This window comes from Strongylocentrotus purpuratus, unplaced genomic scaffold, assembly GCF_000002235.5.
Source record: "Strongylocentrotus purpuratus isolate Spur 01 unplaced genomic scaffold, Spur_5.0 spur5_scaffold_9, whole genome shotgun sequence".
NCBI classification, from domain to species: domain Eukaryota; kingdom Metazoa; phylum Echinodermata; class Echinoidea; order Camarodonta; family Strongylocentrotidae; genus Strongylocentrotus; species Strongylocentrotus purpuratus.
This window is the reverse complement of record NW_022145615.1, coordinates 14,239,799-14,264,398: the sequence shown is the minus strand read 5'-3', so window position 1 is coordinate 14,264,398 and position 24,600 is coordinate 14,239,799. Positions and strand designations below refer to the sequence as shown.

Genomic DNA, 24,600 nt, shown 5'->3' with positions numbered 1-24,600 from the left:
AATGTTGATACATTTTAAAACATGAACTACGGAAAACCTTAAAATACATGTAATAGAAAACAACTGAGTATACAGCGTTGTAGCTTTTTATGATTATTGTATGACTCATGAATCTGACAAATAATACGTGATGACTAAATTTTTGGAAATGAATTCATATAAAACATTTCAAAATGAATTGGCAAAAAGCTATATGTACACATAAAAGATAATTAACCGAGTGTAGAGGGCTGTAGCCCTTTTCTGAGCATATGTGACAAAGGAAACTGAGAGATATTGATGGTTAAATTAGGAAATAAACATCTGGGTAAATATTATGATATAACTGTTTGTTTTTAAATCTTCATTTTTCAACATAATGAAAACATAAACAAAATTCAAAATACATATATTATCATATCAAAATATAAATCAATTAAATATTTATACTGAAAAAACAACGTAGTTGACAAATCATTTCAAAATTTAAAAATGCAGGAGACCGCCATCTTAAGCTAGAGCTTGATCACGATGGCGGCCTCAGAAAAGGAATTCGAAATAACTTAAGGAAAACGTAACTATCAAAACGAACATGTATTGAATAATTCTTATAGGTGTTGCAAAGATGCGACAAAACATGGTTTGTGGGCAATCAGTGAAATTATACCGAATTTTTAATCAGTTCATAAACCTGATTATTAATCAGTTCATTATTAAACCGAATTTTGGCTTCACTTTTGACCATGATGCTGGTCCATCATCATTTAAAGGATTATTATTTTTTTTCTCCATATTTTTCACTCCACAGGGATTTTATTGATTTTCATTTGCAACAAATCAACAAGCATATATTCAAGGTGATGTACATCTATATTTGAAATATAACTGACTACTCAAGATACACATATTTATTGAACTGTGGAGTTAATAGAAGACAAACATATTTTTGACTATTTGGCTACACAATTACATTGTTATTACCACTGCTAATGATTTGGAAAACACATCTCAAATTGGCAACACCTTAACAATGATGCACAATAATCCAGATCGGAATTATAGTGTATGCATGACCAGATTAAGCTCGAATGTACCAAATTTTGAAGTCAACTGAGTTCAGACTTCCCGTCAGTACCAAGGGTACCCAATCACCCGCCCCGGGACAACAATGCAACACATCCACCCACCAGCACAATAATTACTCTACATCAGACAAGCAGCATGGCAACACCGTCCTGAAACATGCGACCGAGCGCCCCTAGCCATGACAAGAAGCCTGAAAAGTTTCATGAAAGTTATGTAATCATTCATGTATGCATCAACCATGAAGCTACTACCACAACAGTACACTCTGTAATATACAGATGGATTTGTTTTCTTTCAAAAGGGAAACAAAAGTTATTAATTGAGCTCTCCATCACTGCACCTTGAGAGTAGTTACTAATGAACAGCACAGTACAGCACGGTACTGTACATGGAACAGAGCAGTTTATAGGGTAATACTAGATCTCGATGACTACGTGATCGATACTCTGTAGCTATCAACGAAACAACATCTTCTCATTTCTTGAATTCTCTAGAAGTGAAATTCAAAAGTTTTGAACGTTGTTTGTCACATTGACCAGATAATCTAGTATAGGACCACATTGATTTATTCCATGTCGTAATCGTTATTTTACACGAAGATGATTAAAAAAAAAACTCTAAAGCAAAATAATTTACTAAGTTACTTAATAATTTGTAGCAGTCGATTATATATTCTGCTTAGTTTGTTTAAAAATATATATTCTTTATTTTTCTACTTAATCATGCCTAAAGAGTTAATTACTTTATTTTGTCATTTTGTATTTTTTTAAACCTTTTTGGAGGAGGGTGCGAGGCGTCCTCGACACACAATTCTCAAATTCAAGGTAATCAAAAAACGTACACTATTCTTTGCGTGCGACTAAATATTTTCATTACTGATTAAAAAGTTTATATGCCACACGACACCTAAACTTTACTTGAGTTACAGCGATCGATTCTAGAGAACTTCCATTAACTGGGGGATTCCATATTACAATTCCCTATTACATGAAGATGAAGAAAAACGAATGTTTGCTTTAGAAGCAATCCGATATGTTCTACAGGATAGGTGACACTTGTAAATCAAGCTGTATATAGAGCAGAATTATCATAGGTAGGATTCTGTTGTACCATCTCTGTATCAGGAAGATCTTGCTGTGTCCATGTTGATTCAGGCGGTGTGGTAGGCTTCACCTGGGTGAGACTGTGCTTCAGATAGCAGATGTACATTAAACTGACACACGCCACGAATACTGCGCCTAGTGCACAAGACAAACCAATGATTAAGGCTTGATTTTTTTGTCCAGTTGGTTCCTCAGTGGTCTCTAGAGTACCTTGGTTGGTAGTCAGTTCTGTCACTGCATCAGTAGCAAGCACGGTAGGGTCAATTGTGGAAGTTACAGGTAATGGAATGAAACGAATCGACAAGGACGCAATGTTGGACAACTGTCCTCCGTTCCCAGTCTCATCCCAAGCCCGAATAGCAAAGTAATACACGATATCTTCCCCCTTCTCTGGGAGGGTGACAGTAACAATTTCAATAACTCCTGATGGATTGATATGGGATAGGTTCCCATATACCAGTTGATCCTGAGTGACCCTGGTACTGTTGTCGAAGTTGTCCCGTACCTCAGAGAAGTTGGTGGAATATCGGAGTTCGTAGCTGTAGGCTTTGGGGAAGAAATTAAAATAAATGCAGGAAAACAAAAATTGCTTAATAATAATGACTATGAGCACATTTAGGTACAATGAAAATTAGAATGTATCACCAAATGTTTTTTTTTTAATACTGAAAAGTAGTTTTAAAGAAGAGATGAGATGAGATAAGAGTTAATGCACTGGGTATGCTGCTGTGTGGCTAAATCTAAAGTAGATTTCGAAGTATGTTTTCTTCTGTGCACCTTTCCATCTTCATTGCCAAAGTCATGTTTAAATTTGATGGTTTAAATTGACATGCAAATTACTAAAAATGGAACCGGGCAAGATAATTACGTTCTAAAGACGGTGAAGATTAGTTTACCTGTTCCTTGGTCCATGTCATCTCCTACAGCAGTCCAGGTGAGGGTCACCGTGCTGTTGTCATAGGAGAAAGATGTATACACCAGGTCCTGGATACGAGAAGGTGGTAGGGTATCGGGAGCGTTTGGAGTGTAGCTCTGGACTTTGAAGACTCCTCCCGATGCTGTACGCATAAAAGATGGCTCTGCTTCGGTCTCCACCTCAACTTGAGCTGATCGTCTGCCTGGATAAACATTTATGAGGGAGGATATTAGTATGCAAAAATAACGGCAATTCTACTTCTAATCATTTGTTGTGTCACCGAAAATAAATGAATATGTCTGCAGTTATCAGTAGTTTGAAATCTTCGAGCCAGATGGCAACAAAGAGTAGCTTTCTAAAATGAAATATTTGCCGTATTAATGTTCATATTCATAAGTTCATGATACATTTATTGAAGAAAGATGACATGACGTTATAAAACGATGACACCATCGAATGCATTTTTTTGGCTAATATATCAAAGAGCCCACTCGGAGAAGGGTATTTTTTTAAAATAATACGCAAATCTATACTAGATCGATAAAAGACCAAACATGAAACATTCGTTTAGAAAATCGGGGCATCTACATGTAGCATAACACTCACACAGGCACATTCTTTTATAAAACAATAAGGAATTGTAAATTATTATTTCTTAAAAAATGATTTTTGTCAAGTAAGGATCTCCTCGGTCTAGTTGTCTTACACTTGCCATGTGCTATCTCTACGTCTCCTTTTCATATGCCCCCAAAATCATATTTAAGTTTAAAGAGAAGAAAAGGACTATGTAAAAGTTTTTTTAAAAACGAAAATGCATTTTCGACCTGAATGATAAAAGTTGGGAAACATATTGTTCTGACTATTGGATTTAATTGTACCATTGATGTGGGCTTACGATGGTTTCAGTTTAAGGTTTTGCAACGCATACATTATATACGAACGATCTACTGTTTAAAATGAATTTAGTCCCAAGAAAAGAATATAAATTTTGTAATGAACAGATTGAAACAGTTATACATCTGCCATGTGATTGTGCGCATGTTAAACATATTTGGGATAGGTTGGATCACTGGATTTATACATTTTTATTACAAGATAAATTATTTGGTTTAAGGGGTTCAAATAATTATGCATTAAATTGTATACTGATTGTGATGCGACAGATGGTGTATACTTGCAAAATAAAGAAATAATTGCCCGATTTTGATAATATTAGAGTTTCGATTATAAATTACTTTGCAGATTCGAACTGTGGAAATAATAAATTCACAAGAAAATGGTTTCAATTCAGGAATTTTTGTTTACATATAATGATACTTTTCTGTATTTTTGTTTTCTTTCCATGAATATCAGAAATGAATTATTGAAGATTTGTTAGTTTTCTGTTGACTCAACAGTTCAACAATACTTGTATCTTGATAAGCCAATTTCATTTATGTTATAAATGTATACCTTGAATATATATTTGTTAATTTGTTTAAAATGAAAATCAAAAAATCCCTGTGGAGGGAAAAATATGGAGAAACTAGATGGAACTTCGACTGCGCGCAGTCGAAAATGATGCCTCCGTCATAGAGCAATTTTACAAACCAAAACAGAAGAAATTTTTAAAATTCCAGTTCAATTGTAATCCATGAACAGGTTCTCAGAATATCGTGATTACAAGCAATTTCTCATATACATATATGACCCTTTGATCTTTGACCTCATGACCCTAAAATCTACTCAGTTCATTGGCTCTGCAAGATGTCCTGAGTTAAATAGTAATCCATCTGTCAGTTCTAATGAGAATGCGTTCACAAGCTATTTTTGCATACATAATGAGCCAATGACCTTTGACCTTATGAACCAAGAATCTACTCAGTTTATTGGCTCTGCAAGATACTTAAATGAAGTTTGGCAGGAATCCATCAATCTGTTCTAATGATTGTACGATCACAAGCTATTTTTTGCATACATAATGTGCCCTGTGACCTTTGACCTTTGACCTCGTGACCCCAAACTCTAATCAGTTCATTGGCTCTGCAAGTAACATACATGACCTAAGTTTGGCAGGAATCCATCAATCGGTTCTTGAGATAACGCGATCACGAGCTGTTTTTGCATTCATAATGGGCCCTGTGACCTTTGGCCTTTGACCTCGTGACCCCAAAATCTAATCAGTTCATTGGCTCTGCAAGATACATACATGACCAAAGCTTGGCAGGAATCCATCAATCGGTTCTTCAGATAACGCGATCACGAGCTGTTTTTGCATACATAATGAGCCCTGTGACCTTTGACCTTTGACCTTGTGACCCCAAAATCTAATCAGTTCATCGGCTCTGCAAGATACATACATGACCAAAGTGTGGCAGGAATCCATCAATCGGTTCTTCAGATAACGCGATCACGAGAACGGGACGTACGTACAGACGTACGTGTCTGTACAGACGTACGTACGGACGGACAACCCGAAAACATAATGCCTCCGGCTACTTCGTAACGGAGGCATAAAAAAAAGATATGTAAGTTTATTTAATTTCCTTTCTTTAAGAGTAAAAGATATTATATCAATTAGAGTATTTAATAGACTCACTTCTTCCCTTCTCTGCGACTTCGATTACGTCGTCATAGCCGAGGACATTGACCTTGACGTTATATCTGCCATTAGAAGCGAAGTTTAGAAAGAACCCTGAATACGTACCATCGTCTTTGAATAAGTCTGAGCCTGTTGGATGCATAGAGTATAAGGAGAAGAAAAAATAGAAGAAAAAGAAACAGAAGGACAAGCAGGAGGTGAAAAAGAGAAAGAGGAAAAAAAAAGAAGAAGACGGAGAAGAAGAAGAAAAAGAAGAAAAAGGGAAATGAATAGGAAAAGAAGAAGGAAAAGAAGAAGGAAAAAGAAGGAGAAGAAGAAGAAGGTGAATAAATTATAAAAGAAATCAATATAATTTTTGCGGGAGCTGCCCCCCAAAATAAACAATAAAAGGGGCTTGTTTTTCTGTTCCCCTTTCGATCTGCACTGAAAAAATATATTAAGCTTAATGCAGTGTAATATTAAACTACAATATGCTATACATGACAATGTCTTGTTGCGCTCCAAGTACGAAAATAAAAAGAAAACAGAAGGAAGAAATGAGTGGGATTATAATAGGCACAATTCCGTCCATTTAGTACGATCAGATATTTCAGCTTTGATTTTTATTTGTTTAAATATATGGGTGATAGAATTAACTAAATTGACTTTTTAACTAACTCTGAATACTCCATCCATTCGTTTTGATCAGATTGCTGAGAGGTATATAAAATGAAATTTTAAAGCACAAAAATGGACGAAATTAATATCTAGAATCAAGTAAATTTCCCGCCTGTACCCACTTCGTCCAAAATGAGTTCCAAAGAGCATTAATGTGTGATTGGAATGTGAATTTAAAATAGTGAGTTAAGTGAGTTAGTGAGTTAATTTATTAATCATATTAATGACACTATAATAAAATACGAGATACGATGTTTCACCTGATCCGTTATCAAGCAGTATCATCGTGGTCGTGGAGGAAGAGGCGTCTGAAATGATAGCTGTGACGTCAGCATTGAGAACAGGTTGGTAATCTTGTTGAACCTGAGTATAGATAGCTAGTGCTGGAGTGTGAGAAAAGTCCACCTCCTGCCAAACCAATCATCATCATTAAATTTATTTAAAAAATCACATGATGAACAAAAGGGAGATCGCTTGAAATAACACGATCAAACAAATGTTTGAGAACTTTTCTAAGTGGGGAAAATATTAAAACCAATATGATATTATCAAAAAGCTAAAAGAGAAATATCGAAAAATTAATGATATTATGTAGTTTTTAAGCTTCTACCAGCTTAAAAACTACATGTTATCATTATCCCCAACTAATGAAAGTTTTCTGTATCATTAATGATATTGTTTGTATACATGAATATGCTTTAATATGAAATTCGAAGAGATCAAATCACTATAAATGTATTAGACAATATACGAAATCTTCACACTTATAGTTTTATGTCTTCATTGTAAAAACGACAATAACATTATCCTAACTAATGGTTGGTAAAAAGACATGTTATTATAAAAACAAAGAGCATTTCTAATTGCAAGGAGAGGATGAGTACGTAGAATCCTTACATTACCAATTGTGAATGGGTAGACTTCATTAACATGTACATTTATGCATAAATTGTGTTCTTGTTTTTATTATAACACGACGGCAAAGACTTAAATAAACCAAGTTAAATCTTCAATAACGCTGTCGATCATATTTGCACGAACATTATGAAAAGTTACGTAATCCAATTATGATGTCTGTAGGGAATGCAAACGGGGACAGAAACTGCCCTTGAGTTGATTTCTTGAAAGATGTTTCGACCATTTTATTGTAAGAATATATTTGTGACAAATCCTTGTAAACTTACACGTGATCCTAGTAGAACAGTGACTGTGACTGGCTTGTATTCCTCCGTGCTTGGTTTAGATGTTACTGCAACACTAGCGTACTCGGTAGCTACTCCGGTGTTGTGTATCGTAACATTCCATCTACCAGGCTTTATAAATGAATATGGATACATTATTATTGATTACCGAAGGATGGTACGGGACATCCAGCCTAAAATTCATTATCAAGGGAACTTATGAACATCGAAAATACAATAATGGAAATGAATTGAACATTTTCAGCATTGACCTTGTTCAGCGGATAGATGACACGACGCAAAACAATTCACCAAAATAATTCTGGTCAGTAAATTATTCAAGAAATTAAAGAAAACAATGAGCTGCACAAGGATACATAATCCTCTTAAAATGGCAAGTTTTTATTTTACTCTAAACATTCGAATGTGTTGTTCAAACCATTTCTCGTGAGATTGAATGACAAGAGGCGATATTCAATCCATAGTACCTCTACTTCCATCTTTACTGCAATAGTGGAAAGATTTTTGAATAATAACTGGTGAGTACCAAAATCAAACGACAGTAAACAAAAAGTTCACCTGCGCTAGCGGTAGGTTGATCGTTACAATCTTCGTGTTGGTATCAATATTATAACGTTGATCATATTCATCAATGCGAGTACCGTCTGGTCCAGTGACTACGACCGATATCGACGAACTCGTGGTCCATATCACAGTGATCACCGTCTCGTTACCCAATGCGGCATCGATGATTACCGGAACGACTTCAAGACCAGGATATCTTTCGATGACGATCTCGGAACTGTAGATCTTTGATGAAAATTCCGAATATATCATTAATTCTGGATGAATGTGGACTATCAAAACGAGAAGTCGGATTTTTTTGTCAGGTTATCAACATGTTTCAGTTTATGTAGTACATTACGATTGAATAATAAACTTATTCGATGCAAGCTTTTCTTTCATAGTGAGTTAATAATTATAAAAAAGCACTAAACTAATTAAAAAAGTACTTCTCATATATCATACTATGTATGTATACCTGCACGCTGCCAAATGATTATTGTGAATGCAAGAATAACAATCAAACAAACAAACAACAAACAACAAATTAATAATATCCTGCAGTCAATCAAACAATAAATGACAACTATAAGTCACACAATCCTATCGAGTAGTGATTCTTTCCTTTCTATTTTATCTGGGTTTGGTGACATAAAAACTCTATGGCATCCTGAACGAATCCAAGCATAACAATGTGCCATACTTCAATATATGGCTGATTTATGAATAGATGCTTTTGTAATAAACTATACTTTGTTATAACTTGTCTCAATTAATCTTTTCCCATGTAATATATTACGAAGCTGTTAAAGAACACAAATGTTATGTATTGCTCTTTGGTTTACTTTTTGTTCCTTTTGCTTTGTTTTGTTTTGTATAACTTTTTATATCAACTTCTAAAGAGAATACAGCTACTAACCCTGGTTTGACTGGAAGCAAGACAATGGGGGGGGGGGGGGGGATATAAGGTCAGTAACATTTCTAGCAAAATCCTGAATTCATATGAATTTTAAATAAGCAGCAAATGGGTGGGGAGTTCGCAAAATTTGTCAGAGAATTGCCAATTTGTTTTTAACTTCGAAAATTCATAACTTTCTTGTTTTGATCGGATTTTGCTAAATATGATTATTGCATATATTAGAGTGGATACAAACCTTGTATGAAACAATTTATTATGTTATCAATAACTAAGAAAATAATTGTTTTGACATTTTCTGTTATAAGAAATGGGAGGGGGGCTTGTTAGATACGTCAAGGAGTTGCCAGTGTTTGATTGATCGCAACTTTAAAAAATCATAACTTTATTATTATCAATAGGATTTTGCTCAAACTTTCACTGACCCGTTCTTCAAATGTGTCCTGCTTCTATTATTACCAGGATAGACTTCCCCTTTAACCTACACTTTCACTTCCTTCCCCGTCCACTCCTCTGCATAAAAAACTGGCAGTCCTTGCTAAAATATATACCTGTATGGGAACAGTCCCAACACCAACACCAGGTCTCTCAGTTATAGTGCTCTGGAAAGCCTGGATGAGACATGTCCCAGTTCCTATATCAGAACAGAAGGTCGAGATACCAGAAGTCATGGTGGAAAGATCTTCCAGCTGCTGGTCAGCTGAGTTGCTTATGGTGATGGTGTCAATTATAACTCCTGAGCTCTCAATCTCGGCATACGTATCGCCGATTAATGGAGAAACATTCTCTCCGCCATCACTGAGGAGTACGATGTATCCACCTTGCGCGTATGATCCCAGTACCTAGAAAGAAAAAGAAATGGTTGTTACATGAATTAATTGTTTGTTTCATTGTATGAATGTATTTAAAAAGAAAACTACACACAAAAAACTATGTCGACAAGTTGGAGGAAAGAAGACAATGTAGAGGGAAAAATACAGGAGAAGGAAAATAGAAGTACCGATAACTTAATAACAAACTTAAGGGAAACAGGCATGGCCATAAAAAAGCGGCTTGGGGAGCAGTGTGAGAAGATTGAAGCTTTAGAAAAAAGAGGCCGAAGCGACATGATGTATACCAAAGACAGGGAACTTAATGAAACAGATACAAAAAGAAGATTTGTATAGGAATAGTTTCCAAATCTGGAGAAGGGCTAACTAATGTCTCAAATATTCAAAAGAAACACATATGAGAACTAGACATGCAATCGTGTCACAACGACGTGCGTCCAATGATGCACGTGTTTCTACGGTTAAAACGAAAGAGCTTCTCTCGGATTATCCAGAGCAGTTTGTAAGAAGTATGTAACTTCTGTGATAATGGAGATAGGTAGGGCGAAAGAAAGGCTACCAAAACAGCCCGAAACGGACAAAATGGCGCCTGAACGGTCACGGATGAGGAATTCCGGAGAACCAAGAATACAGTGACCCTGAAGGGAAGCTTCAGAGACTATGCCTACAAAGTTTGAAGGGAATTGGAATAGAGGAAGGGACATAGAGAGGGCTCGCAAGCAATGCATGATGAACAAGTGGTGACGTGTGCAGTGGTACAAACAGTCGCCAATACTAACACAATCATGCAGAGTATAAAATGGCGTCTTAATTGGCCCCCTTGACGATTTTCAAAAATCCGGCTTCAAGGTGCACTGCGTATTGCAACTTGGAATATTACTGCAATATTTCAAGGAAACAAAAGGACGGGAATGGGGCGAAAAGCAGTCTGAAAAAATGACGTCATTGCCGAAACGTGTTATAAGTTGGCGAAAACTCATTTTGCCTCCTTTTCATCACAGGCAGCTCTTGTTCAAACGCAATTTACTCAAATATTTCTGTGAAAACATGTAACGTATTTGGTATCATTTGAAAGAACACTCTATTGCGGTCAGTTTGGCACATTGGCATCTGCGTGCAATGTATTGCGTGCATTGAACGGACTGTTACGTATAAAAAATTCATCATTTGGGGCAATAATAATAATAATAATAATAATAGCCCAATAGTCCACTCAAAATTTGCGCTGACGTCATCAAATTTTACTGAACTTAGTAGAACATTGTCACGTGCTTTGATACATGTGTATGCCAAGTTTCATTGACGTAGGTAAAAGGATCGTCATTTTAGAGCAAGTTGAAGTTATTTCGCAGTTTTCTTGAAAATGGCGAATTTTGAGGGCAATTTTCTTAAATTCGGTCAGCGTTAGGGTATATAATTTTGTACTTGGCTGGAAAGGGCATATCTTCACGTATCTAAATCTTTAAAAAAAGGGTACGGGTTTGGTCAGAAACGATGGATGTATGGCCACAGAAAGAAAGCCAATTCCCTGAACTTTAGAGGGCGCTATTTATTTTTTGCAAATTCATAGGAGCTTAAATACAGCATGGCTTTGTGCAATTATGAGATAAAGATACTGTAAGAAATTGAGACGAAACGGAAATGAGAAAGTTATGGCAATTTCTGATTTTTAGGGGTCCATTTTTCAATATTTTTTGAGATTTTTGACGGAGTCGGCTTCGGATTTGAATTTGCAGTGCAAAGATGGATTCTTGAAGGTCAGGTTATACGTCGCAGAATCAAAGAACATATCTTGGACTATTTAGAGGAAGTTGTTAGAACTCTGTAGGATCTAGAATAGTGGAGATAGGAAGGAAGAAAGAAAGGCCTTAAAACGGACCAGAAACGGACAAAATGACGCCTGGACGGTTATGCATGAGTGATTTCGAAAATCAAAGAATATAGTGACCTTGATGGAATTGCTAGAAACTATGCCTATGAAATTTGAAAGGAAACGGACTTGCGGAATGGGCATAAACTAATAATAACAAGCACTACGTGCAAAAAGAATGCGATTTCCTAACGAAAAGACGGAAAACATGGAAAACACGGGAAGAATATTAAAGGGGCAGAATGTGAACGAAAACAAGGCAATGACGATATTCGTCATTGCAATTATACGATAAAGAAGCAAAACTTAAAGCCATTCAAGTAGACCAAGATGACATGGGTCCATCACTACCAAGCTCAGAAGTTCAAAAGGCTCTAATAGAAACGAGGAACAGAGGAACACTGGATAGGTTATTATATCATACGATGGGGGACACCTTGAGGGAAACGGGGGGAAAGGAAGACTAATAATTTGGATGGTGTCAGGCTTTGTAGATGACAGATCACATTACATAATGAAGAAGGCTAAATATAGAGAGGAATGGAGAAGGAACTAAAGAAGGCTCTTGAGTGTGGACCTGCTTGTGGCAGAACACCCGAGAGATAGACAGAGCATTTCAGGTTGTAAGTGGATCGACGAGAATCGACTGCGATAATTCCATTTGGTAACATAATCACAGGTACTTCCACTATAACGATCATATACTTTAAACATTGTCAGATTAGAAACTGATCGGTGACATGAAAGAGTTACACGGTACCTGAATGCCCGACAGTATTCCACATCCAATACACGTAGAGCTTTTAGTGGATGGAGGCAAGGCATTGACGAGACTTTGTCTCGAGGCCTTGTCAGTAACATCGATGAGATTCGCTCTGATTTCAGATGCAGTGTCGAAGACTACGATTCCAAGCTTGCTTCCGTCTGGAATAACATTCATGATGTAGTCAGTAGATGATTGGATCATCCTGTCAAACCTGTTTCCCTACAAATAAGGACGTGACACGGTATGAATAAGTTCTGTTAAAAGCATTGTTTTTTGTCTTTCACTTACAATATAAAACCTACTGTACACATGAACGTACAAGTCTTATACAATTATTGCAATGTCAACCACTCAACATACACTACAAAACGGTCGAATTTTCGTTTGATTTGTAAATCTATTTTTTAATATATCTTAATTTATATGTTGATTTAGATCAGGTTCTAACCACATTAACATTAAATGAAGGTACTTTACTTGACTTCACTATGATATAACTAGGACTAAATACCTTTATATAAAAATAGAATGGCGCTTTTGATAAAGATAATTAACACATTCCAATACATAAAAGAATGAAAATATTTTCAAAACAATGTTTTTAACAATATTTTGGAGTTACATATTTTTTCTTTAGGGCAATTATATTGATTTAAGCCAACCAGTTCTAGGACAATTCCCCCGGAAAACTACCCCAAGGACAATTACCCCCCGGAAAATTACCCCATAACATTCCTCACGGGAAATAATCCCCCCGGAGAATTTCCCCAAGAAAAATTACCCCCCCCCAGGAAAATAACCCCTAGGACGATTACCTTCCCGAGGATAATTACCCCCGGAAAAAAATCTGGTTTTATTAAAACCAACCTATAAACAGGCTGGACTTCCCCTTAAATAAACATGGGGGGGGGGGGGGGGTTCTGGGGGTGGTTGTCCATGATTGTCCTTGTGGGGGCGGGCGGGGCTCTTTGGGGTAGTTTTCCAGGGGGTAATTTTCATGGGGTCAATAGCCCAGGGGCTAGTTGTCCTAAACCACATACCAATTGTGGTAGTTCCTGACATCAAGTCTCTTTAAAATAAACATTCGACCATTTAGTGAAGTAAGCATGGTTTTCAAGAGGCATGGTCGTTTCACATACATTGATTTAGGAACCTAAAGTAGTACATTTAAATTTGAATAATCCAATCCCAGCCGAACAGAAAAAATGAAAGCAAAGGCATCCTAAACAATGAAAAAAAATCACTAACTTACCCCCATACTACCACTAGTGCCAGGCAATCACTAACTTACCCCCATACTACCACTGATGTCAAGCAATCACTAACTTCCCCCCATACTATCACTATTAACATGTCAATAAATCACTAACTTACCCCCATACTACCACTGACGTCAAAAAAAAATCACTAACTTATCCTCATACTACCACTGATGTCAAGCAATCACTAACTTACCCCCATACTACCACTGACGTCAAGAAATCACTAACTTATCCTCCTACTACCACTGATGTCAAGCAATCACCAACTTACGCTCATACTACCACTAATGTCGAGCACAAGTACTACACTTCTGATTGTAGATAGCTGGATGACATCGAATGTAGGAGTGGTGTTTGAGACAGGTTGGATACCTGCTGTGAAGTCTGTTGTTCGCTCTGTCATTACCTTCCAAGCACTGTCACCACTGCATTTAATATTCATCAAGTTTGGTGCTTCTGGATTGTGTAAGTTATTTGGATCTGATTGATCGTCACTACAAAACTCCTTTATCTGAAATACAGTTTAAATCCCTCAATTAGATTTTAGAATTTTTTAAAACATTTATTGAACAAACTATAAAAAGCTCTTCAGTGATAACAAAAAAGATTTAGCGATTTTTGTCCTCGCAAAAGCGTCGTATCTTGACATTTATATGAGAACGGTTTCATCGAGTATTTCGAGAAGCAAAAACACATATGTTATGAAGTGTATTTGTTAAAGTTTTTTAACTGTAAATATGAATCTATCATAAAGACAAGGCAAATTCCTAACTCGATTACCGTCACCGAAGCTTTTAGGACGTAGTTCCTACGTACTAACATGGAAAATGAAGCAACCCTTTTATTCCAGGCGCATTTTTTATGAGGGAGGGGGGGGGGGGGGGGGTGGGAGTTCGAGTCCTCTAATTTCCCTCTAGAAAATCTACTGCTTACTTACGATGCCAGGCTTACCGAATGTATATGAGCATAATTCGTTCCGAATAACAATGAAGCGGTTGCAGTTTGTTCTTTATTATCAGGAATGAAGCGGCAATCGGAATCATAACCACCGTTAGGATTACTTTGGCATGGAGTTCCTTTAGCATTCTTAACACCTCCGTTGATCTTGAGAGAACAGCGGGTCCCTTCAGTACCTACACCAGGTGAGTCATAGGCAGGGGCACCAACGCCCTTACCATCATAGTGCTCCTTGAATAACCCCCAACGTAGATAGCTCCAACTTCGAACTAACACGTTGTCTGTTTAAATTTTAACAAGATGAAAAGAAACAAAAAGAGTCTCATTGCAAATCATGTTAAAGCATGCCAATGCCTCTGTCTGTAAATGAGATATAATCCCCCAAAATATTAGTTTTAGTAAGCCAGTGGTTCAAATTATTCTTGGTTTTCTTTTTTTCTTCTTTCTTCTTCTTCTTTTTTCATTTTTCTTCTTCTTTTGCTCTCTCTTTACTTCCTTTCATTATTATTCATATCATCAATGGCATATTTACATTTGCATCAATAGTAACCATCGGAGCTCCAAGTTGAAATGCAACAAGGCAAAGGATGGATCAGTACTGGTTGAAAAGGAAGAGATACTGAACAGACCGAGTACAAGGGTGAGTTTTTTGACGGTGTAAGAAGAGAACCTCCACATTGTGCAGGATCGGTTCAAGGACCTAAGATTCTGCTCTAAGAAGTGAGGTCAGCGATCAGTAGGATGAAGAGGAACAAAGCTGCTGGTCCTGATGGAGATGGTCGAGGCATTGGAGAACTATGGTTTAATGAAACTAACTTAAGTCATCAATAAGAACTATGATGATGGAAAGTTTCCAGATGACCTGTGCAAATCAATATTTATTACACTTCCCAAAAAACCTGGAGCGGTGGAATGCGGGCAACATATAATCATCAGCCTCATGAGCCATATCACAAAGATCATCTTGAGAGTTCTTCTTCAAAGAGCAAGGAATCACCTAACTCCAGAAATCATTAATGGGCAGTTTGGTTTTGTAAAGGATGCTAGAACTAGAAATGCTGTTTTTTTTCTGCGGTCTATAGCAGAAAGGGCCGTAGAAATGCAGAAAGACGTCTTCATGTGTTTCATAGATTGTAAGAAAGTTTTCGAAAAAGTAAGACACAATCAGTTATTTGAAGACTTAACCAAGATTCAACAAGACACAAAGGATGTACAGTTATTGCAAAATCTGTATTGGGAGCAAACAGCATGTTTTAGAGTGGAAACAGAATTAAGTGAATACATCAACATTATTAGGGGGGTTCGGCAAGGATGTGTCCTAGTCTCCAGTTCTCTTCAATTATTTCAGTGAGTTGATACTAAGAAACTTAGAACCGGAAAGAGGATTGAGGGTAGGAGGACATAATATCACAAACGGTATGCAGATGATACTATATTAATCGCAGAATCAGAGAAGGACCTGCAGCGACTTTTAGATGTTGTCGCCAGAGAAGGTGACAAGAGAGGATTGTCACTAAATTACAAGAAAACGGAATGCATGGTAATTTGAAAGAAGGTAGGAATACCATGCTCTCTTAAGATCAATAACAATCAAATCAAGCAAGCCTCCGTCAATTACCTTGGGACTACAATTTAATACAGACGATGCAAGAGGCGAGCAAGAAATCAAGAGAAGGATTGCACTTGCAAAATCAACTTTCTGCAAGTTAGAAAACATTTTAAGGAATAAGATTTTTTCAAGGGGGGAGGGGGGGGGGGGGGGTTTAACATTTCAAAATCGGGCCAAAAATTTCGCAACGACTCAATCAGTCGTTTGGTGGGGGTGGGGGTGGGGGGGATAAGAGGACATTTTTTTTTGTTTAGTCCCCAAATTTGAAAATTTGACCGATCGACATGGGGGGGGGGGGGTTCTCGAAAAACATGCACATGAAAAAAACTCAAAGGGGGGGGGGGGTTTAACCCCAACCTCCCCCCCCCTGCGTACGCGCCTGATTCAGCTACTACGTGTATCCAGTTCTAATGTATGGATATGAAGCTTGAACCCTGACATCAGACCTAAGAAAGCGACTGGAAAGTTGTGAAGTTTGGTTCCTGAGAAGGATGGTAAGAATATCATGGACAGAAAGAGTTTCTATTAATGAGGTATTTGCCATGGTAGGAACAGGACGAAAGCTTCTGAATAATATAAGCGGTCGACAGCTGAGCTTCTTGGGTCATGTTATTCGAAAAAATAGTTTGGAAAATCTTGCACTGACTGGAACAATCGAGGGGAGGAGGAGTATGGGTAGAAGGAGGATTCTGTGGATGAGTTGCACAAGGAGTGGGATTTCCGAAAATGGAATTGATCTCGGGGAGAATGAATTACTTCTTAGAATATGGGACAGAGATTTGTGGCATTCCATGGTCGCCAACGTCTCAGGACATTGCACGTAAAGAAAGAAGAAAGTAACCTACCTGTGGAACCAAACTTGTCTTCTCGGTACGTCTCGCTTAGAATATAGTCCGGCGTCATGTGCATCCACTTTCCTTCTTTCCCACATCCTGCATAGTTATCGACAAACGGCTCGTCATCAGGAAAGTTGTGCACGATAATGTTGGCCGACTCCAGCGTTTCGGTTCGAGCAAATTGATACCCGCTCTGGATGGACCAAGTGTTAGGTACCAGTATCTTGATGTGCTTCCAGTAGACGTGCTGCTTGCTGGCAAGGTAGAGACGCTCAGATGCTGATGTAAACATCGTCTGAGAGAGAATGATAAAGATTACTTAAATATAAGTTACTTTTTATACTAATAACTTAGTTCTGCGTAAGTCTATTTAGGCTATCAAATATTATTGAATAGGTTGCGATCAAATGTTGATCGGTGACAAACATCAAGATAGAATTTGTGAAAATTCATTTGCAATTGAACATGCAGTGAGACGCAATAAGACCAACCATGGAGATATAAGACCAACCGGTGCGAGCGGCTAAAGCAGGGCTCCCACTTAGCCGAGTTGGAGCCTCGAGTTGTGGCGAGCTGGCTCGAGCTTGAACTCGCGTAAACTCGAGTGAACTCGCCTGAAATTTACTAATTTGTATGGCATTTGCATGAATTATCATACGACGCATTATCGAGTTTCCTACGGATGGATGTACGAGTCACGCGAGCTCGGTATGAGTTGCGATGACTTGTGTACGACTTGTACCGATCTACCAACAAGTTACCAACGAGTGATAAGAGTTTTCAACAATTCATATGCGATCAAGGGGCGGGAAATGCATCATTTTGGCCAGGGGCGGCCAAGCGAATTCCGAAGTTGGAGGGGGAGGGGGCACCAATAAAAAAAGGGCACCTGTAAAAGGGAAATCTCAAAGCGAAAATATACAATGTTTTAGACATTGGTTCATACCCTTACATTGTGATTACATTATCAGGGATGATTTCAATATTTGTTCACTTTGTACACAGTGCAATATATAGTTTAAGCATCATACTTTGCAGTTGAGTGTGATGGTCCTAAAAATTATTTGCGACCGAGCTAATGGAGCGAGGATTTTTTTTAAAGATTTGTGAGGTCGCAGTACAAAAATTACATCTTATAAATAGCAAAAAACCCTATCCTAATGGGGTTATATGCAGATTCTTTTTAAAGGTACTATGTCCCTTTTGCAGCCAACCTCAAATGCTATAGAACTTTGCAGGAATTATGAATATGTCATGTTTGTCCTATCTGTGAAATTTAAACGTTAGCAGTGTCCTCATATTCAAATTATGCAAGGAAACCCGTTTACTTGCTAGACTTCACTGTCAGACACTATTGAGTGACTGACTGGCTTTTTTCTTCTTTGGTAATAACATACATGAAAATAATTGTAAAGGGTACATGAGCATTTGTCTACATCAATAACTCACTTCTTGTGATGACCAAGATTAAACTGATTGAATCTTTGTGCAGCATAAAACGTATGACCCTTCGGTACAATTGTCTGAAAATCAAGACAATTACTTTTGGGCTCTATAGCCCTAAAGTCGATTTGACAACTAATAGTCGTTATTTTCCCACTTGAAGACATTTTCAAGCCCCACCTTTTTTTTAGGGAAGTTTTAAATTAGTATTATCTTTTAAATGCAGTTGGAATTTAACTTTTTCATTTTTTTGGCCTGCAAATGGGACATAGTACCTTTAAATAACGGAATACTGAAAAGACCTTTGTTAAGTAACATTAGTATATCATCTATAAACGCGAGCGAGCGGAGCGAGCGAGCTTTAGGTTGCGGTGCTGTTAGTCGCTTGAAATTAGGGGCGCGTTTAATGATGAGAGGAAAAGGGGACACTTATCAGAAAAGAAAAGGAGCTCGTTTTAAAGTAAAAAGAGTAATTATCAAAAGTGAAAATGGGGCACTTCTTACACCTTCTAAAAGAGGCACTCACCAGGGATGAAAAAGGGCACTTATGAAAATAGGAAATGGGCATTTGTCGACGGAAAACGGGCCCCCATCTGATTTTGATAGGGGCATTTAGTAGAGGTGAAAAGGGGCTTTTATAAAAAGGGGATAGGTCCCTTATTAGAAAGGCAAAAGGGAACATATAATAATATAAGGTGCGCGTATCCGATTTAAAAAGGGGGTAGTTATCAACAGGGGAAGGGGCATTTCATACAAAGGAAAAGGGGCACTTGTCAAAATAAAAGAGGCACATCTCAGATTTGAATGAGGTAAATTATCAGAGTTGAAGGGGGCACTTATCAAAAGTGAAAAGGGGCACTTATTGCAAAGGAACATGGGAACTTGTCGAAGGAAAAGGGGCACTTGTCAAAATAAAAGGGACACTTATAAGAGGTGAAAAGGGGTAGGGGCACCTTTACAAACTAATAGGGGCACTTGTCAAAGATAAAGGGGCACTTTTCGCATGTAAAAAGGGGCACATTTTGAGTACTGCTCCCCTGCCCCCGAGAGGGTTGCCTTTGATTTTGGCGCTCTCCAAAATAAAGCTGGATGCCAGAATCATATTTGCTCGATATGGTGGAGGAAGAACAGGCCTTGATCCTCTGCACAATTGTAGGCTAGCTGACTTATATCATGGTGCGCCCGTTATGCTCAGTCTGTCCTATAATCTCACATATTATTTCGTCTGTCATCCCTCTTGACTCCCAATACACACAAATAACACAATAATACACTTCAATTATTGTGGAATAGCCTGACAACGACTACTGAGAGCCGTTCTCGGCTTTTAATCCTCATCTGAATTCAGTTTTTCCCTTCCCCCCTCCTGCGAAGCGCGGAAGCTTTTACGTTTCATTAAATCATTAGAGAAAGAAGACGATTCGTTGTACCATTCTCGACTCTTAATTTCTTTTAAAAGGGGGTGGTTTTTTTTCTCTCTCTCTTTGGACTCCTGAGAAATGTAAAAAGGAGGTTATAAAATATCATAGAAAAATTGATCAAATCCCGGGATCAAATTCCTAAAATTCCTGCTAGCTTTGAAAGCTCTCATTCAGGATTATTTAATTTTGAAAAGTAAAAGCATTGGCCCCCAGTCCCCCTCGGTCGACTAGAGCTCACCTGAAGGGGGGGGGGGGGGGGGGTTGTACATTTAGCAGTGTTCCGGATTTTTTTTTTTTTTGGGGGGGGGTCTCCAAGGTAGGAAAAGCCAGCGTAAAGCCGGCGAAAGGGGGATTCAGAAATGTTGGCAGTCCTGAGATAGGGTGGGGGGGGGGGGGTGCTTTTAAAGGGCGGGAACGAGCGTACGCGTACCCTAAATAATACTAAGTGGGGGGAGCCGGGCATCTACTGTACATGATTGCACTTTTTAAGCGCTCGCGCGCTGGCGCACTTTACGTCTGGGCTATGATAATACCTTGCAAAATAACGAAAAATTATTCTAAAGTTTATGAAGTGCTTGTTCGCGCACGTCGCGCAACTACTCTTAATGATCGTGACATACTATATCCGTGCAGGCTATACAGTTATACTTACATTAAAAAAATAACTCATTTCTCATGTATTATGCAAAAATTGAAACAATCACATTTTTTTCTTCTTCTTCTTCTTCTTCTTCTTCTTCTTCTTCTTCTTCTTCTTCTTCCTTTTTTTTCCTCTCTTTTTTTTGCAATATCAGGGGGGGGGATGATTATACAGGCCATCCCCCTACTTCAAGCCAGGGGGGATGCAGCCCCCTCCCCCCATCCCCCGGGATTTACGCCCCTGTTTCTATGTGTGTGACCATACTCCGTTTGAACCTTGGCCATCACCATAGTCCCTGGAACACTGGACTCATGACGACATATATTGGCAAATTGCAATGGTGAGAAATAGCTATATGCCTTCTCGATCAACTTTTGTTATACGGTGCTTCCCAGGAAAAACCAAACCAAGAATTATCGATGTTTTATTAAAAAATAATCACAATTAGAATTAATAAATGACATGTATTTGTAAAGCTTAGATCCTTTCCTTTCATTTGATGCAACTCATATGATGCATATTTAACGCATGAATGATTAAAAACAATTTGAAAAAAGGGTACCAAAAAGTAATTTGGCGAACGGTATCTGAATTTCAAAGAGAAAATCACATTTCTAAAAAAAGTTTATTTTCTGCCCTTTCATATGACAACTCAATCAGGAAAAATGAGCCAGGAATAACAAAGTTCTGTTTGTTTAAAGTAATGATTATATTAAACGAAATTATATCAGCGTTGATGAACTTGCAATACCTTTTATAACGAAAATAATAAATTTGTCTATAACTTCTGGGATTGTTCCGGATAACTGGAAAGTTGCTCGTGTAGTTGCATAGCATAAAGGTGGAATAAAAGAAGCATGTAATTATAGACCAATTTCAATAATAACTAGTAAACCCGTATTTTATTTATATCCTATTTAAAAAAAAACTAAAATACATTTAACTATGTTAACTATATTATCACTATATATTATTATATTATATCATATTTAAATCATATTTCAGCATATTTTATCATATCTATTTCATAGTTAAAATCCTTTGATATTTCTTTACAACATGTTTTTTAAGCCAACTTATAACAAACTTTATATTTAACGTATACATGAGCACGAATTTCATATTATTTATCTCTACTCGGTGTGACATCAGTTATTCTAGACTGTTAGTCATAATGGTGGAATATTTATTTTTACCCCAGTTTAGGGAAGGATTTAAAAAAATTATTTATTTCTAATAGATCTAGATAATGGCATACATTCTCAGATTTTATTGAATATTAATTTGCGAGTGTTTGTTTTGCGTGACTGCTTAATCATAGGTGTGCTACTATGCTAATCAGCTAGGGAACCTACGTCCTTAAATCATAATTGACAGTAATGAGGATTTATGCCTCACAAAAGGGCACTAATATAGCTGATCGACACGATTTTTATCCTGGGGCCTCACAGTAACGAGGCCATTGCTTAGCCCCTGAATCATGACTGTACGCAGTGTTTGCTAGAGTACGCGGCCGCCCCCACAAATCCCCCTAAACGAAGAAAATGCAATAAATTGTCAAAAATTCATTGCATCCCGGCCCCCAACAGGAAAAATTCCTCTGTGTGGCCATGCCTTAAACCATTAGGCATGGCCCTACAGAGAAATTTTTCCTGTTGGGGGCCGGGGGAAAATGCAATGAATTTTTGACAATTTATTGCATTTTCTTCGTTTTCGGGGATTTGTGGAAGGGGCCGCGTACCCTAGCAAACACTGCGTACAGTCATGATTCAGGGGCTAAGCAATGGCCTCGTTACTGTGAGGCCCCAGGATAAAAATCGTGTCGATCAGCTATATATTAGTGCCCTTTTGTGAGGCATTAATCCTCATTACTGTCAATTATGACTTAAGGACGTAGGTCCCTTAGCTGATTAGCATAGTAGCACACCTATGATTAAGCAGTCACGCAAAACAAACACTCGTAAATTAATATTCAATAAAATCTGAGAATGTATGCCATTATCTAGATCTATTAGAAATAAATAATTTTTTTAAAATCCTTCCCTAAACTGGGGTAAAAATAAATATTCCACCATTATGACCAACAGTGTACTATTTCTTTATTCTTTATATGGTATATGGTTTTGTTTTTATGATAACCTTTTTTTTTTATTGTATATGCGCGGCCCCATTGTTAAAAAAAAAACTTTCTAGAAATGTGACATTTTCTTTGAAGTTCACATACCGCCTGACAAATGAATTTTTGGTTCCCTCTCTTCAAACTGTTTTCAAGCACTCATGCGTTAAATATGCATCATATGAATTGCATCAAATGAAAGAAGCGGATTTAAGCTTTACAAATATGTGTCATTTATTAATCATAATTGTGATTCAGCTATGATAAAGCATCGATAATTCTCGGTTACGTTTTTTTTCTGGGACGCACTGCATAACTTGTTTCATTCGATTTAAACAAGCCTACCCAGTTCGACGATTCATGTCACATGAAAACCCTCTATAGCTCAAGAAAGGACCCGGTGGCTATGAGAAGGGTGTCAGATTCTGGTATGCCATTCCTAGTAATCAGGTATCACTTGATTGTCAAAATCAGACAGAACAAGACTAGTACAGCTGTTGGGATGGGCCAACAGCAATGACTCGTGTCGGGCTTTAGTTTAATTCAACCTCGTCAAACACCATTGTGTGACGGCCGGCTGGATGATTTGACGGATGGACTTGAAGCTATCGGAGTCCTGACATACTTTTAAACGTTGTAACTTGTACGGCTTAGCGTAGAACGATCATCTGCCTTTTGTTTGAATCATATGGGCCTAAAACACGAAATAGGGCTAGTTCTGACCTCAAAACGTCCCAAATCTCGGAGCATGGCCTGGACCAGGGCCTATACGAATCGGCCTATACGAATATATGAGTGCCCTGGGTCCACTTCTAATCCGTGCTTTTAGCCCTTCTTTCTTCCCTTTTCCTTTCCATTTCTTTCCTTTCCCTTTTTTAAACAGGGGCGGACCCTTGCATCCGGGCCTGCTCACAGGAACATTATATTTCAAGTAAAAACATATTTTTACAAGATAATAAAACTGTATTTAGTTACATCCACTGCTCCAACTTCTGTTTAACATAAAATTTCGACAGCGAATGCACCCTCAAATGAAATTAAAACAAACAGGAAAAACAACCATGAAATAAAATATTTGTTTGTGACAATGAATATACAAATAAATATACATAAAAATTTAAGAACAAATTTTAATCTAAATCACAAGTTAGCTATATGTTAATAACTTATTAAAATATATAAATATTTATATGATAATTTCTCAACCAACACTCTTTATTAATGTCAGTACATAGAAATCAGACACTAATCTGTAAAGTTAAAAGCTTAAAACAAATTCACATTACTTTGATGTTGTCAATGATGCTGAGATCTTCAGTCACAGTCTTGTCGATTGCGATGAGTAGATTCGAATAAGCTCCATTTTTCAAATTGATGATATTTTGCTGGCCCGTTACTACTCCTACAAGAAATATTTCCAGGAGCAGAATCACAGCAATAATCTTTTTATTTGCCATCTTACTTCTAGTCTTCTATAGTAACAACTCCTGCAATGAAGAGCGAATAAATATCTTCTTCCCTTTTAAGCTTTCTGATGCCTTCATGGCCTTGGATCTCACTTGGGACGTCGATATGGAATACTCTCCCTCAAGGGTTTGCATTTCTGGTGAAGTGTTTAATTTGGCCTATAATAATTGATTACCATTACTTTTCATGTCCGTACTTCTCCTATTGCACGTTTGTCTATATTTGTCATGCACTTCATCTTTTGCACAAGCTACGCCTTGAGCAATCGATCATCAAGTGGATTCGGCGCCTTATAAATCTTTACATATTATCATTATTATCATTATAATCATTATGATAACAAATGTGATTTGATTATTTGAAAATTCTAAAAGTCAAACATGCTATTCATTAAAAGCGA

At 37.5% G+C, this 24,600-nt stretch overlaps 1 protein-coding gene across 1 annotated transcript; it reads right to left on the bottom strand.

Annotated features, from left to right (window-relative positions):
• Positions 1–2,127: 2,127 nt before the first annotated feature.
• On the bottom strand, positions 2,128–24,231 carry LOC100890325 (calcium-activated chloride channel regulator 1-like). The gene is made up of 12 exons (XM_030976345.1): positions 24,020–24,231; positions 17,123–17,408; positions 14,663–14,949; positions 13,983–14,222; positions 12,444–12,668; positions 9,535–9,825; positions 8,083–8,313; positions 7,507–7,635; positions 6,583–6,730; positions 5,663–5,794; positions 3,065–3,286; positions 2,128–2,714 (listed from the first exon to the last, which is right to left on the bottom strand). Exons 1-12 carry the CDS (start codon positions 24,188–24,190, stop codon positions 2,128–2,130), a joined length of 2,949 nt encoding a protein of 982 aa, XP_030832205.1. The 5' UTR covers positions 24,191–24,231.
• Between the last annotated feature and the right edge of the window lie 369 nt (positions 24,232–24,600).